Raw genomic sequence first — 15732 nt, 5'->3', positions numbered from 1 at the left:
AAGACGGAACCAAAGTAGTTATTCAATTGGTCCGCCATATCCTTGTTCCCCATGATCAACTCACCTGTTTCTGACTGCAAGGGACCTACATTTGTTTTAACTAATCTCTTTCTCTTCACATATCTATAAAAACTTTTGCAGTCAGTTTTTATGTTCCCTGACAGTTTTCTTTCATAATCTATTTTCCCTTTCCTAATTAAGCCCTTTATCCTCCTCTGCTGGTCTCTGAATTTCTCCCAGTCCTCTGGTATGCTGCTTCTTCTGGCTAATTTGTACGCATCATCTTTTGCTTTGATACTATCCCTGATTTCCCTTGTTATCCACGGATGCACTACCTTCCCTGATTTATTCTTTTGCCAAACTGGGATGAACAATTTTTGTAGTTCATCCATGCAGTCTTTAAATACCTTCCATTGCATATCCACCGTCAACCCTTTTATAACTAATTGCCAATCAATCTTGGCCAATTCACGTCTCATACCCTCAAAGTTACCTTTCTTTAAGTTCAGAACCGTTGTTTCTGAATTAACAATGTCACTCTCCATCCTAATGAAGAACTCAACCATATTATGGTCACTCTTGCCCAAGGGGGCACGCACAACAAGTCTGCTAACTAACCCTTCCTCATTACTCAATACCCAGTCTAGAATAGCCTGCTCTCTCGTTGGTTCCTCTACATGTTGGTTTAGATAACTATCCCGCATACATTCCAAGAAATCCTCTTCCTCACCACCCCTGCCAATTTGATTCACCCAATCTATATGTAGATTGAAGTCACCCATTATAACTGTTTTACCTTTGTTGCACGCATTTCTAATTTCCTGTTTGATGCCATCCCCAACTTCACTACTACTGCTAGGTGGCCTGTACACAACACCCACCAGCGTTTTCTGCCCCTTAGTGTTTCGCAGTTCTACCCATACCGATTCCACATCCTCCAAGCTAATGTCCTTCCTTTCCACTGCGTTAATCTCCTCTCTAACCAGCAACGCTACTCCACCACCTTTTCCTTTCTCTCTATCCCTCCTGAATATTGAATATCCCTGGATGTTCAGCTCCCAGCCTTGGTCACCCTGGAGCCATGTCTCCGTGATCCCGACTATATCATAATCATTAATAGCTATCTGCGCGTTCAACTCATCCACCTTATTACGAATGCTCCTTGCATTGAGACACAAAGCCTTCAGGCTTGTTTTTACAACGCTCTTACCCCTTATACAATTATGTTGAAAAGTGGCCCTTTTTGATTTTTGCCCTGGATTTGTCTGCCTGCCACTTTTACTTTTCACCTTGCTACCTATTGCTTCCGCCCGCATTTTACACCCCTCTATTTCTCTGCTCACCCATTTAAGAACCCCACCACCTCTTATTCTCTGTTTATTATTGTTTTCTTCTTTCCCCCCTACATGTTGGGTCTGAATGCTTTCCTTCTCTGCCTCCTGCCTCACACACTGTCTAATAGCTTTCTCTATTTGAGTCCCTCCCCCCAACCATTCTAGTTTAAAGTCTCCCCAGTAGCCTTTGCAGATCTCCCCGCCAGGATATCGGTCCCCCTCAGGTTCAAGTGTAACCCATCCTTTTTGTACAGGTCGCACCTTCCACAAAAGAGGTCCCAATGATCCAGAAATTTGAATCCCTGCCCTCTGCACCAGTCCTTCAGCCACGCATTTATCCTCCACCTTGCTCCATTCCTACTCTCACTGTCGCGTGGCACAGGCAGTAATCCCGAGATTGTTACCTTTGCTGTCCTACTCTTTAACTCCCCTCCTAACTGCCTAAATTCTCCTTTCAGGACCTCTTCTCTTTTTTTACCTATGTCATTGGTACCTATATGTACCACGACCTCGGGCTCCTCTCCCTCCCCTTTCAGGATATCTTGGACACGTTGAGACACATCACAGACCCTGGCACCAGGGAGGCAAACTACCATCCGGGTCTCCCGACTGCATGCACAGAATCGCCTGTCTGACCCCCTAACTATAGAGTCCCCTATTAGTATTGCTCTCCTCTTCTTTTCCTTACCCTTCTGAGCAACAGGACCGGTCTCTGTACCGGAGGCCCGGCCGCTGTCGCTACCCCCAGGTAGGCTGTCCCCCCCAACAGTGCTCAAACAGGAGTACTTATTGTCAAGGTGTACAAGGGTACTCTCTAGTCCCTGCCTGTGCCCCTTGCCTCTCCCAACCGTGATCCACTTGCCTGCCTCCTGTGGTCTTGGAGTGACCACCTCCCTGTAACTCCTATCAATGACTTCCTCGCTCTCCCTGACCAGACGGAGGTCATCGAGCTGCTGCTCCAGGTTCCTAATACGGTCCCTTAGGAGCCCCATCTCGATACACCTGGCACAGATGTGGACGTCTGGAGGGCTATCAGACTCCATGACTTCCCACATCTGACATCCAGAACAGTAAACTGCCCTGGCCCTCATACTCCCCTTACCTAGGATATAATACAAAACAAACTGCTACAATACAGTACAACCAGCAGGGATCTTCCTTTGATTCCTTGCTACGCCGAAACCAGACGCAGAATCGCCGAGATCTTTTCCATTTCGGTAGAGATTTTACTTTTCTTTCTAAGTATCCGCTCCTGATTACATTTTGTCGTGTTTATGTACACATTTTTAATCAAATCCTTCTTCCCCCCCCCCCCCCCCCCCCCCCCCCCCAATATTTAAAAAAAAACTGGCTTCTCACCCATAGAAGCAGCCCCAGCCCCAGCCCCAGCCCCTGGTGATCGTTCCATCGTGTGATGGCACAATGCCCAATGTTCACATATGTCCAATCGGAATGGATTCATTTACATATGTCTTTGCAGGAGCCCCAGCCCCTGGTGAACGTCCCATTGTGTGATGTCACAATGCCCAATGTTCACATATGTCCAATCGGAATGGATTCATTTACATATGCCTTTGCAGGAGCACCAGCACCTGGTGAACGTTCCATCGTGTGCTGTCACAATGCCCAATGCTCAAAGACATTCTTGCCATAGAGGGAGTACAGAGAAGGTTCACCAGACTGATTCCTGGGATGTCAGGACTTTCATATGAAGAAAGACTGGATAGACTCGGCTTGTACTCGCTAGATTTTAGAAGATTGAGGGGGTATCTTATAGAAATTTACAAAATTCTTAAGGGGTTGGACAGGCTAGATGCAGGAAGATTGTTCCAGATGTTGGGGAAGTCCAGAACAAGGGGTCACAGTTTAAGGATAAGGGGGAAATCCTTTAGGACCGAGATGAGAAAAACATTTTTCACACAGAGAGTGGTGAATCTCTGGAATTCTCTGCCACAGTAGGTAGTTGAGGCCAGTTCATTGGCTATATTTAAGGAGTTGTTAGATGTGGCCCTTGTGGCTAAAGGGATCAGGGGGCATGGAGAGAAGGCAGGAACAGGATACTGAGTTGGATGATCAGCCATGATCATATTGAATGGTGGTGCAGGCTCAAAGGGCCGAATGGCCTACTCCTGCACTTAATTTCTATGTTTCTATGTTTCCCTCTCTTCACCCCTCTCCCTCTCCCACCCATCCCTCTCTCCCCCACCCCCCTTCCCTCTCTACCCCACCCCCTTCCCTCTCTCCCCCCGCCCCCTTCCCCCTACCCCTCTGTCCCTCTTCCACCACTCCCCCTACCCCTCCCTCCCCACTCTTCCACTTCTCTCCCCTTACCGCACCCCTCTCCCTCCTCCACCCCTCTCTCTTCCCCTCCCTTCCCCTCTCTCTCCCCCACCCCTTCCCCTAACCCTCTGTCCCTCTTCCACCACTCCCCCGTCCCTCTTCCACCACTCCCGCTACCCCTCTACCCCTCCCTCCCTCCCCACTCTTCCACTTCTCTCCCCCTTCTCTCCTCCCCCTCCCCCTCTCCCTCTCCTCACCACTCTCCCTCTCCCATCCCTCTCTCCCCCAGCCCCCTTCCCTCTCTACCCCACACCCTTCCCTCTCTCCCCCCGCCCCTTCCCCCTACCCCTCTGTCCCTCTTCCATCACTCCCCCTACCCCTCTCCTCCTTCCTCCCCACTCTTCCAATTCTCTCCCCCCTTCCCCCTCCACTCTCCCTCCCCACTCTTTCCCCTCTCTCCCCCTCACCCCTCTCTCCCTCCCCTCCCTCCCCATCCCCCCCTCCTCTCTCCCCATCCCCCTCTCTGACCCCCTACCCCGCTCTCCTTTCCCTTCCAAATCTGTCCCGTTTCCTCCTCCTCCTCCACTCCCCTCCCTCCCCTCTTCTCACCCCCCCTCCCCCCACCTGTGTGTTTGGGGGGTGGTTAATGTGAGTGTGTTGCCGCAGCCCCCCCCCCCCCCCCCAAACGCCGTTGAGGAAACAGACCCAACGGGTCTGCACTTGGTCTAGTATATTACTAAAACTCTCATCTTGTTTGTTTCGTTGTCTGTCTGTGTGTCAGTGATTAGTGTGATCCTGAAATTACGCCAAAACGGTACATGATAGCGCTACAATTTTGGCCCACCTTTCTCACCATTGTCATGTGGTGTGCTGTATCACGTTTTGTTCATATTGATGGTAATTTTACAAGTTATCACATTTTAAACTTTACAAAACCACTTTGACAAAAATCTCTTCCATCTGCACTGGCCGTTAGCAGCGTATGGCGTCACAATGGGATCTCATTTACATAAACTGCCCATCAGCAGTGTTCCACCCCACAATGACATCACAATGTGATCCCATTTACTTTGAAAAAAAACTCCATTTTAAAAAACGTTCCACCTCACAACGATGTCAAGGGGGTAGGGAAGGGAGGAGGAGAGGGGAAAGAAGAGGGAGGGTGAACAGGAGGGGGTGGAAGTGCTGGGGATGAGGAGGAATGGAGGAGGATAGGGGTAGGAAATGGGATGGCGAGGCGCACTTTGGGAGGGTTGCCATGACTCGCGTCACAATGGGATCTCTGGCGTCACAACGGGAACACATCAGCCGCGCCTTGCGCAGTTGGGGGCTATGGGTAAGTGGTGGAATATCACGTTCGAGGACCAGCCATCCCGTGTGACAGGGACCCAACAGGTCCCACTTGGTCTAGTTACTATTAAAACCTTGCACACGTTTAATTCACTTTTTGGGATGTTGCACAGTATTATAATAAATATTCCAATAAACCTGCTATATTTGAAGGGGGCACGACAATCAGTCCTGTTCTGTTTACATGTGGAAGGAGTTGAGGAACTAGGCCTCAGTAAGATGAAAGAGAACATGGGAACTATGGTCTGACTGAGTAGGAAGAGAGTGTGGGAACCAGGGTTGTACCGAGTTGGAAGGGAGTGTGGTATATGTCACCTGGTGAGCCATATGCCGTATCATCAGGATTTCTAAATACAGGGGCTCCCCAATTATGGGAGGCCTGATTTACAGAAATCTAACTTTATGTAAATTCTCCCATAGAACTTTAAATACCAGCAAATGATGGCTCCGTGAAAATAAACCTGCTATTTGTACTTGACTGTGGATGTTTGTTGTAGAGTCTTCAAAGTTTAATATACCTGAATAATTGATGCTGAAATGTCTGGATGGGCAAAGATCCAAGTATTTAAGCGGTGGGTGGTTAAAAAGAAACCTTACTGAAATGTCATTGCCTCCACTGCTGCTTTGGCTCTATACGACTTACTGCAAATTAGAAAAGTTCTGTTATTATTTCTGTTCTCTTGTTCCACTCACTGTTTGTTTCCAACTTGCAGATGAATCAGTTAACTGAAATTGGTTCCCAGGAGAGTGAGTGCAGAGGTCGCGCTGATTCCTATCATAGTCTAGAGAGGACCTGTTTGTGAGAGGCAGGGTGGCAGAGAGAGAAAGCAGTGGGTGATTGGCACGTTTTCTGGATGGATTGTTGAATCTGGAGGCCCGTGGTTGTAGTTACATTAAATACAAAGTAAAATAAAATTATTCATGAACTTCAGCCAACATTTACTTCCCAGCTCTAACATGTTCAAGAAAGTGGTGGTGCTTCTTGATCTTCTGCAGCCTCAGTGAATACTCCCATTCTACTGTTGGAAAGGGAACCCCCAAGACGTAGTTGCAGTGGCAAGAAGAACTAACAATTTATTTCTAAGTACTTATGGCGTTTAATTTGAAGGACATTGTATAACATTCTCGCGGGTCCACTGCTTTTGTCACAGGTGGGGAGGAAGGAGGAGGAGGGAGGCAAGGGGAGGAGGAGGGGGGAACCCCGGATTCCGACCTTTGGGTCGCCGCCCCATGCCATTGGAAATGGGTATGGCAAAGTATTAATGTGGTGTGAATACTACTTGCCACCCACCATGCCTGAATGTTGCGTGCATGAATGTTGCATTCATCTTGCTATATGCAGCCTTGGACCAGTTGTAACCAGTTGCAGTTGGAAATGAATATTATGCACTAGACTAAGTGGGACCAGTTGGGTCCCAGCTTCACATGGGAGGGCTGGTGCCCCAACGCAATATTCCACCTCTCCATTATTCCAATATTGCTGGCCAGTGGGTGGCTTTCTGGAGTGCTAGCATGGTGTTGTGGGCCGAAGGGACTGGTTTCCATGGGGCTAGTATGGACATTGTGGGCCGGCAGCTCAGTCACTGAGACCACTCACACACATACTTACACACACACACGCACACACACACACACGCGCACACACACACACACACACACACACACACACACACACACACACACACACACACACACAGTCTGAAGAAGGGTCTCGACCCGAAACGTCGCCTATTTCCTTTGCTCCATAGATACTGCCTCACCCGCAGAGTTTCTCCAGCATTTTTGTCTACTTGTGAAGTAAGATAACTCTTGTAACATAGCCAACTCGTCCACAGCAAGCTATAACAAAGAGCATTGTGCTAATGTCTGAATAAGCTATTTTAATACTGTGATTGGAAATAAATACTGGCTAGATGCTGGGCATAACTCTCCTACCGTAATGATATTTTTTTACTTCTACTTTAAAGAGCAGAGAGAGCCTTGGTTTAACATCTTATCTGAGAGACAGCATCTTCCACTTTACCGTCCTCCCTCAATATTGCACAGAAGCATCACAGTCCTCTGGAACGGCACCTGAGCTCTCTCCACCTGATTCGGAGGTGATAGTGCTACAAACGGAGTTGCAGCCGACACGAATCAAGGACAATATGAAATCTATCATTCATCCCTTCACCAATCTTTAGATTTGCCCATGCCAATACTTTTCTGTGGTCCAGCCCTTGTCTCAGCAGCTATAGCATGATTCCTGAAAACTGTATTTCCTGCCTGTATTAACCATATTTTCTCCATGCCACAGAGGAGCTTGGAGTAACAAGGGAAAGATCCAATTTCTGTGTGATAGGTGTAGAAACTAATGAGGTGATATGTAAAGAAAGTTTTGTTTTTTTGAAATATTAGCAGCTCAAAAAGATAGAAAGCAGAATTACAAAGGTAATAACATCAGGAATCCAACCTGAGTCACATGCAAATTGGCAAAAAGGTAATTAAGATCAAAATGTTGAATGCAAGGCTCAGAATGGGTTTTAGGGAGTTGAGTTTCAATTCATGGGGCAATGGCACTGGTAGTGGAGAAAAGGGTAGGAATTCCATTATGATGGGCTCTGACCAATCCACGTCACCATATCTGGTGTACTTGATACATTTCTTACTTAGTTTAAAAGAACAATCATTATTTTATTTATCAACCAGGACAAAGCAGTTTGCTTCTTCCCCCACTGAAACTCATATTCAGCCTCCCACGTTACCATTGCACTGGAAGAAGTATCCAAAAATCTGAAGAATGTGCTGCAGTTATGCATCGTCACTTTTAAAACCATCTCTTGGGATGGTTTTAAAAGAGAAAAGATCACAATTATCACACAAACTATTATCTCCAAGTTCCTGTGTAAATACTTGAAAGTGAATCTTTAACTTGTGTATCTACTGCCTTTCCTCCCAAGGTCTGAATTCCTTATCTAACACTACTGTGAAGCTCCATCTCTAAAAGAATATGAAGATTCAAGAAAAATGATGCCTACCATCACCTTAAGACAATCAGACAAATCTCAGCCTTTTATGGTCGTCATGTTTCATCTGTTATGTTTCTAGCTTAGTCCATGAATAGCCTTTAGAACTATTTAAATTAACTTCTATTGACAATCAGTTTTGTTTTGCTGAGCTTATTTTTTACCCAGGTGTACCACAAAGCCCTGCGTAGCTGTTGTCTCACACATTCGATTTCTTTGTTCCAACCACCTGTCTATCAACTTCACCCCCACTTCCCACCACACCTATTGCCTGTCACGCTTTGTCCAGCCCCTCTCTCCAAGCTTTCTTTTCATCTCACCCTCCTGCAATCAATTTGAAGAAGGGTCCCGACCTGAAACATCACCTATCCGTGTTCTCCAGAGATGCTACCTGACCTACTGAGTTACTCCAGCATTTGGGCCTTTTTTGTAAATAAGCAACTGTAATTCCTTGTTTCCACATATACAAACACATATGTCTCATGTATTGGCAGGAGCAGGCTTCCTGGGTGTGTCAATGTGATGACAACACAGTACAAAGACTGGAACATGACTTCAAGATGACGCTCCAGCAGCAAAGTACCCTTGAGCAGTGGGCTGCCTGGCTTGATAACGTGGTGACACAGGTGTTGAAGCCCTATGAAGGGAGCGCTAGTTTTCCCAAAGCTGCTCGTCAATTCCTGCTGAAATGGTCCTTTTACAGGTAAATTACGACAGGTCTGAAAGTAAATAAAGTAGAAATTTGCTATCAGAGATAGGTTGAACGTGTAGGTCAAGCATACTCCCAAGAAGAAAATATTAGATGTATTCTCTGTGACACCCTCAGCACGTAAGAAATAGGAGGACTGGCGGTTTAAGCCTGCACAATCATTCATCACGATCACAGTACTGACTGCATTATCCCTAAACTTTCCTAATATCCAGAAAGTAACAGATCTACTGTAAGTTTCGAATGGGTCTCCATAGTTCTCCAGGGTAGAAAAATCTAAAGAATCGCCCCCCTCTGAGTGAAGATTTTTTTTCCTCTATCGCAATGCTAAACGGCTTAAACTTTATTCTCAACTGTACCCCTGGTTCAAGAACTTTGTTGGGGAAACATGTTTCCTGAATATAGCCAGTCAAACCTTTCAGGATTTTTAAAGTTTTGATGAAATCCACTCTCATTTTTCTAAACTTTAGAGGAGTTGGATCTAGTCTACTCAGTCTGTCCTTGTACAACACACCTTCGATTCCTGGCACCATTTCAGGGTATCTTCATGCATTCCCACTATAAAACGTGCATCATTTCACAGGTAAAGGGATCAAAACTCTGCAATTCTCACCAAGGATCTCACCAAGGTTTTATACTTAGTTTATTATAACCTCCTTATTCCTGCTAGCACACCCTCTATTGCTCTTCCTAATTGCTTGATGCGTCTGCATGTGATTTGTGTTCATGCAGAGCCAGGTCATTTTGAACATCAAATCCACCCAATCCCTCACCATTTAATAAACATGGTGCTTTTCTGTTAACTGTATCAAAAGGTATGATCTCAGTTTTCCACATTATATTTCATCTGGCATGTTCCTGCCTACCTAGCTGGTCCATATTTCCCTAAAGCAGTGGTTCTTAACCTTTTTGGCATACGTAAGCGCATTCGCGAACAAAATACTGTATGTGGTATGTACCATTGTTAGGTTCCTAAAAATGGGCTCAACAAATGGATATGTTATTTATGACCCCTTCATGTCTCCCGGTAAAGCCCCAAACGATCCCCCCATGGGGGTTCGACCCCCAGGTTAAGAACCACTGCCCTGAAGACTCTTTACATCCTCCTCAGTACTCACAATCCCGCCTACATTAGTATCATCAGCAATGTTGGAAATATGACTTTGTATTTCCTCGTCCAAATTTTTTTATATAGATTGTGAATAGCTGGGCACCAGGCACCAATTCCGGATGTACTTCCCTGGTCACGGCTAGTCAACCCGAGAAATCCATGGATTTAGCTTTCTGTTCAATAGCCATTTGTATATTACTTCCAATTCCATGTCCTTGAGTCATATTGATCAACATCCTATGCAAGACTTTATCGAAATCCAAATGCACTACATCCAGTGGTTCCCCACATCTATTTTACTAGTTATATCTTATTAGAAGTTCCGTAGATGTCAAACATTTTCATATATCCATGTCATCATCACTTAATCCTTTATTCTTTTCATATTTATAACCATTAGCAATTGGTAACTCTCTGGTTTTTTTCTCCCTCTTTCTTCAATAAAGTGTCACCTTTGCTATCCTCTAATCCACAAGAATCTATAAAAGCCTCGGCAATGATAACCAAAGCTCTCACTATCTCTATCTTCAAAGTTTCAGGATGTAGATCATTTGATCCTTCAGATTTATCTTTCAAGCACATCAACATCTCCAGAACAACTTACTGATTAATTGTTAATTCCTTCATTTCCCTATTCACAGTAGAGTCTTAAACATAGAAACATAGAAAGTAGGTGCGAGAGTAGACCACCAGGTCCGTCGAGCCCGCACCGCCATTCGCTCATGGCTGAACACTAAACAGACACACTTACCCACAAACAGTAGACACAAGACACAGAACACAAGACACTACCCTCCCCTTTATACCGCTATCACCCCTCTCCACCCCAAGAACCGCGTGATCTCCTGGGGGAGGCAAAAAACCGGATAAAAACCCAGGTCCAATTCGGGGAAAAAATCCGGGAAATTCCTCTCCGACCCCAATCCAGGCGATCGACACTTGTCCAGGAGATCACTCAGGTCTTACTATACTAACCATACCTAGGTCCATATCCCTGCCCTCTCCCCGTAGCCCCTTATCCCCTTGGCAGCTAAAAAACCATCTATTTTAGACTTAAATATATTTAACGTTTCTGCTTCCACTGCTCCCTGGGGCAGTGAATTCCATAAATTAACCACCCTCTGGGTGAAGAAGTTCTTCCTCATCTCAGTTTTAAAAGAGCCCCCCCTTATTCTGCGACTATGTCCCCTAGTTCTAGTTTCCCCGATCATTGGGAACATCCTCGGTGCATCCACCCGATCAAGGCCCCTCACGATCTTATATGTTTCAATGAGATCGCCTCTCATTCTTCTAAACTCCAAAGAGTAGAGTTCCAGCCTACTTAACCTTTCCTCATATGTCAATCCCCTCATTGCAGGAATTAATCTTGTAAACCTTCGCTGCACTGCCTCCAGGGCTAGTACATCCTTTCTTAAGTATGGACCCCAGAACTGTACACAGTATTCCAAATGTGGTCTCACTAATACTGTGTACAGCTGCAGCAAGACCTCCGTGTTTTTATACTCAATCCCCCTAGCAATAAAGGCCAAAACTCCATTGGCCTTCCTGATTGCTTGCTGCACCTGCATACTAACTTTTAGTGATTCATGTACTAATACCCCTAGATCCCTTTGCGTTGCATTACAACGCAGCTCCTCCTCATTTAGAAAATAACTTGCCCTATCATTTTTTTTCCCAAAGTGAATGACTTCACATTTATTAGTATTAAATTTCATCTGCCAAGTTGTTGCCCACTCACCTAGCTTATCTATATCCTTTTGCAGACTCTTCCTATCCTCCTCATCCCCTACTTTTCCTCCCATTTTTGTATCGTCCGCAAATTTTGATATATTACACTTGGTTCCCTCCTCCAAATCATTTATATAAATTGTGAACAACTGGGGTCCCAGCACCGACCCTTGCGGAACCCCGCTAGTTACCGGTTGCCATCCCGAGTATGAACCATTTATCCCCACTCTCTGCTTCCTATTTGTTAGCCAATCCTCTACCCATGCTAATATATTACCCCCAATCCCATAATTTTTTATTTTTAGCAATAGTCTCTTATGTGGCACCTTGTCAAAAGCCTTTTGGAAGTCCAAGTATACCACATCCACCGGTTCCCCTTTATCCACCCGGGTTGTTACTTCCTCAAAGAATTCGAGCAGATTCGTTAAACAGGACTTCCCCTTCACAAAACCATGCTGGTTCTGTCCGATGAGGTCATGTTTATCCAAGTGCCCCGTTAGTGTTTCTTTAATAATTGTCTCTAACATTTTACCCACCACCGATGTTAGACTAACCGGTCTATAGTTACCCGCCTTCTGTTTACTTCCTTTTTTAAATATAGGTGTTACATTGGCCATTTTCCAATCCACTGGGACCGTTCCTGCCTCCAGGGAGTTTTGGAAAATTATCACCAATGCATCCACAATCCCCACCGCTATCTCCCTCAAGACCCTTGGATGTAATCCATCAGGCCCAGGGGATTTATCCTCCTTCAGTCTCATTAATTTCCCTAATACCACCTCCTTGGTGATCTTAATAGTATTTAGCTCCTCCATTCCTACCGCCCCCTGTTTATCCAGCGTTGGAATATTTTTTGTGTCTTCTATGGTGAAGACTGATACAAAATACTCGTTTAATGCCTTTGCCATTTCCATGTTCCCCACCAACAACTCTCCAGTCTCACCCTCCAATGGACCAACGTTCACCTTAGCCACCCTTTTTCTTTTTATATAGCTATAAAAACTCTTACTATTAGTTTTTATGTTGTTCGCTAAATTCCTTTCATAGTCTATTTTCCCCGTCTTAATTAATCTCTTAGTTATTTTTTGCTGACCTTTAAATGCTTCCCAATCCTCTGCCCTCCCACTATCTCTGGCTACCTTATATGCCCTTGCCTTCAGCCGAATACTATCCTTTATAGTTTTACTGAGCCATGGCTGACTGTTCTTACCCTTACCCCTTTTTTTCTTCATAGGAATAAATTTTTCTTGAAGGTTATACAGTAGATCCTTAAACGTACACCACTGCTCATGTACCGTCTTATTCTTGAGTCTGCTATCCCAGTCAACTTTGATCAGCTCAGTCCTCATACCTTCATAATCCCCCTTATTTAGACTAAGCACCCTAGCCTGAGTTTCAACCTGCTCCCCTTCTATTTGAATATGGAATTCGACCATATTGTGGTCACTTGTTCCCAACGAGTCCCTAACTATGACATTTTTAATTAATCCTGCTTCATTACACAGGACCAGATCCAAGATTGCCTCCCCCCTTGTCGGTTCTGCGACATACTGTTCTAGGAACCCGTCTCTAATACATTCTATAAACTCTTCCTCTAGTCTACCCTGCCCAGTTTGGTTTGCCCAATTAATATGAAAATTGAAGTCCCCCATGATTACAGCAGTTCCCTTTTTACATGCGTCAACTATTTGCAGATTTATGTTCTGACTAACAGCGTCACAGCTATTTGGAGGTCTATAAATTACACCCACTAGTGTTTTTTTCCCCTTGTTATTCTCTATCTGTACCCAAGCTGTTTCACTATCCTGATCCTTCAACGCAATATCCTTCCTCTCTATTGCCGTTATTCCCTCCCTTATTAAAAGGGCCACCCCTCCTCCCTTTCTTTCCTGTCTATCTTTTCTAATTGTCGAGTACCCCTCTATATTTAACTCCCAGTCCTGATCCCCTTGCAGCCATGTCTCCGTAATGGCCACGATATCATAACTATATATACTTAATTGCACCGTTAATTCATTTATCTTATTTCGAATACTCCGTGCATTTAGATAAAGCACTTTCAGATGATTTTTACTACCCTTCCTTTCCGTTTTTGCCCCTTTTACATCTAGAGCTTTATCTTCACACATTCTGGATCCTCCTGTCACATTTTGATTTTCCGCTTCCCCACTGATACCCTGCTCTATTTCCTCTACCCCTGCCGTTATTACCCCCCTTGATACCTCCCCCCCGCTACTTAGTTTAAAGACCTCTCTACTGCCCTAGTTATATGATTTGCCAGGACCCCAGTCCCAGCACCGTTCAGGTGAAGTCCGTCCTTACAGAACAGATCCCCCCCTGTCCCAGTACTGGTGCCAGTGGCCCAAGAAACCAAACCCATTTTTCCCACACCAGTCTTTGAGCCACGCATTCAGCTTTTTAATTTTACGTACCCTCGCCGATTTGGCCCGTGGCTCAGGTAGCAATCCGGAAATCAGTACCCTCGAGGTTCTGCTTTTTAATTTATTCCCTAACTGCTCAAACTCCTTCAGCAGATCCTCCTTCCTCGTCCTTCCTATGTCATTGGTCCCCACATGGACCACGACCACTGGATCCTCCCCCTCCCTCTGCAAATTTCTCTCCAGCACCGCAGAGATATCCTTAACCCTAGCACCGGGTAGGCAACACAGCCTTCGGGACATGTTCTGCTGGCCGCAGAGAACCTTATCTACCCCCCGAATAATACTATAACCTATCACAACGGCATTTCTTCTAACTCCCCCCTCTTGAATGGCCCCCTGATCCACGGTGCTGCAGCCAGGTTGCTCATCCCTCCCACAGCCCCTGATCCCGTCCTCACATTGAGTAAGAGCCTCGGTCATGCTCGTCAGGGACAAGGGCTGTGGCTCCTGCCGCATCTCCTCCTGGTTCCCCTTACCTGCCTCGCTTATGGCCACACCTTCCTTTCCTTGCTCACTAACTACTGAATTAGTTAAACTGGTCGGTGTGACCATCCCCTGGCACAAAACATCCAGGTAATACTCCCCCTCCCTGATGTTCCGCAGCGTATGAAGTTGGGTCTCCAGCTCATCAATGCGGAGCTCGAGTTCCGCTAGCCTCAAACACTTACTGCAGCTGTAGGGATCATCTACATCAATGGTGTCGACAAATTCCCACATCTCACAGTATTGGCACATCTCCTGGCCAATCCATTTCGATTGGACATCTGTTAGCATTGTAGCATGAGTCATTGATTGAGTGGACTACGGCAAGCTTCCGTTTAGTCAACTGACAACTACTGTTGGGTCAGGATCTTGATTCCCTAAAATATCCAACAGGTTTTGTGTGCCTTCTGTGAAGACTGACGCAATATAATTTTAAAATCCTCTGTAATTTCCTTATTTCCCTGTATAAATTGTCACATTTATCTGAGGTTATCACATTTTCCCTTGTAATCATTTCCTTTTTATGTACTTATAAAAGCTCTAACAGTTCTACTGACATCTCTGAAACCTTTGAGACTTTTATGCAGACCTGAATGGGCAAGATATGGAAAGATAGGAATCTAATGTAGGCATGTGATTAGGGTATATGGGTAAGAAGATCAGCATGGCTGTGAGGACCAAAGAGCCACTTTCCTTGCTGTTCAACTCCATGTTAATTCTTATGTTTTTTTGCAGTCTGCAGTCTATTCTATCTTGCCGTTCCATATTAATCTCTTGGTTCTCCGTTGCCTCATTGGCAATTGATTGGCCAATTATGTGTTATTTAACATTAAACCCAAGTAAAGATAGTACTGCATTTTGACCAGATCTGCTAATCATTTGGAGCTGCCTGCATCTGCACAGAAATGATTTGATCTCACAAGGTGATGAGATCATGTACTCAGCAAAAATTACATAGCATTGGAGATCAGGAGCTGAAATATTATTTCTCCTGTGCAGCCACAAATCTTCACTTATCTATTAGCTACAGTTTGCTAATTAAGTGTGGCTCTGTAGTAAAAGTCAAAACTGTCCATAGATGAAATTGTTAAGCCACGTCTTATCTGAAGCACCCATGAAAGCTGCTTCATACCCTGATCGCATTCTTAGAAGACCCTCTAAATCACTTAGCATTTAGGACTTAGATGAGCTTTGTGTACAAATTTTAAGTACACTGTGCAATTTAATCACAATGACCAATTGTACATGTGCTAAATATACAGAAGGCTTCAGTCTTCTGCATGCATTAATG

At 45.1% G+C, this 15732-nt stretch overlaps 1 protein-coding gene across 4 annotated transcripts in view; it reads left to right on the top strand.

Annotated features, from left to right (window-relative positions):
• Window positions 1-15732, top strand: part of rfx3 (regulatory factor X3) — a 291788-nt gene that overhangs the window by 252649 nt on the left and 23407 nt on the right. For 3 of the 4 annotated variants that reach the window (XM_033017807.1, XM_033017806.1, XM_033017809.1), the window contains one exon: window positions 8464-8672. In XM_033017807.1, coding sequence (XP_032873698.1) covers window positions 8464-8672 — 209 coding nt within the window. Of the gene's footprint in view, window positions 1-8463; window positions 9015-15732 lie in introns of those variants that run through there. The other variant, XM_033017810.1, reaches the window with a different exon arrangement.

This window comes from Amblyraja radiata, chromosome 3, assembly GCF_010909765.2.
Source record: "Amblyraja radiata isolate CabotCenter1 chromosome 3, sAmbRad1.1.pri, whole genome shotgun sequence".
Classification (NCBI taxonomy): Eukaryota; Metazoa; Chordata; class Chondrichthyes; order Rajiformes; family Rajidae; genus Amblyraja; species Amblyraja radiata.
Note: the sequence above shows the minus strand (reverse complement) of the source record. Positions and strands in the feature narration are given on the sequence as shown.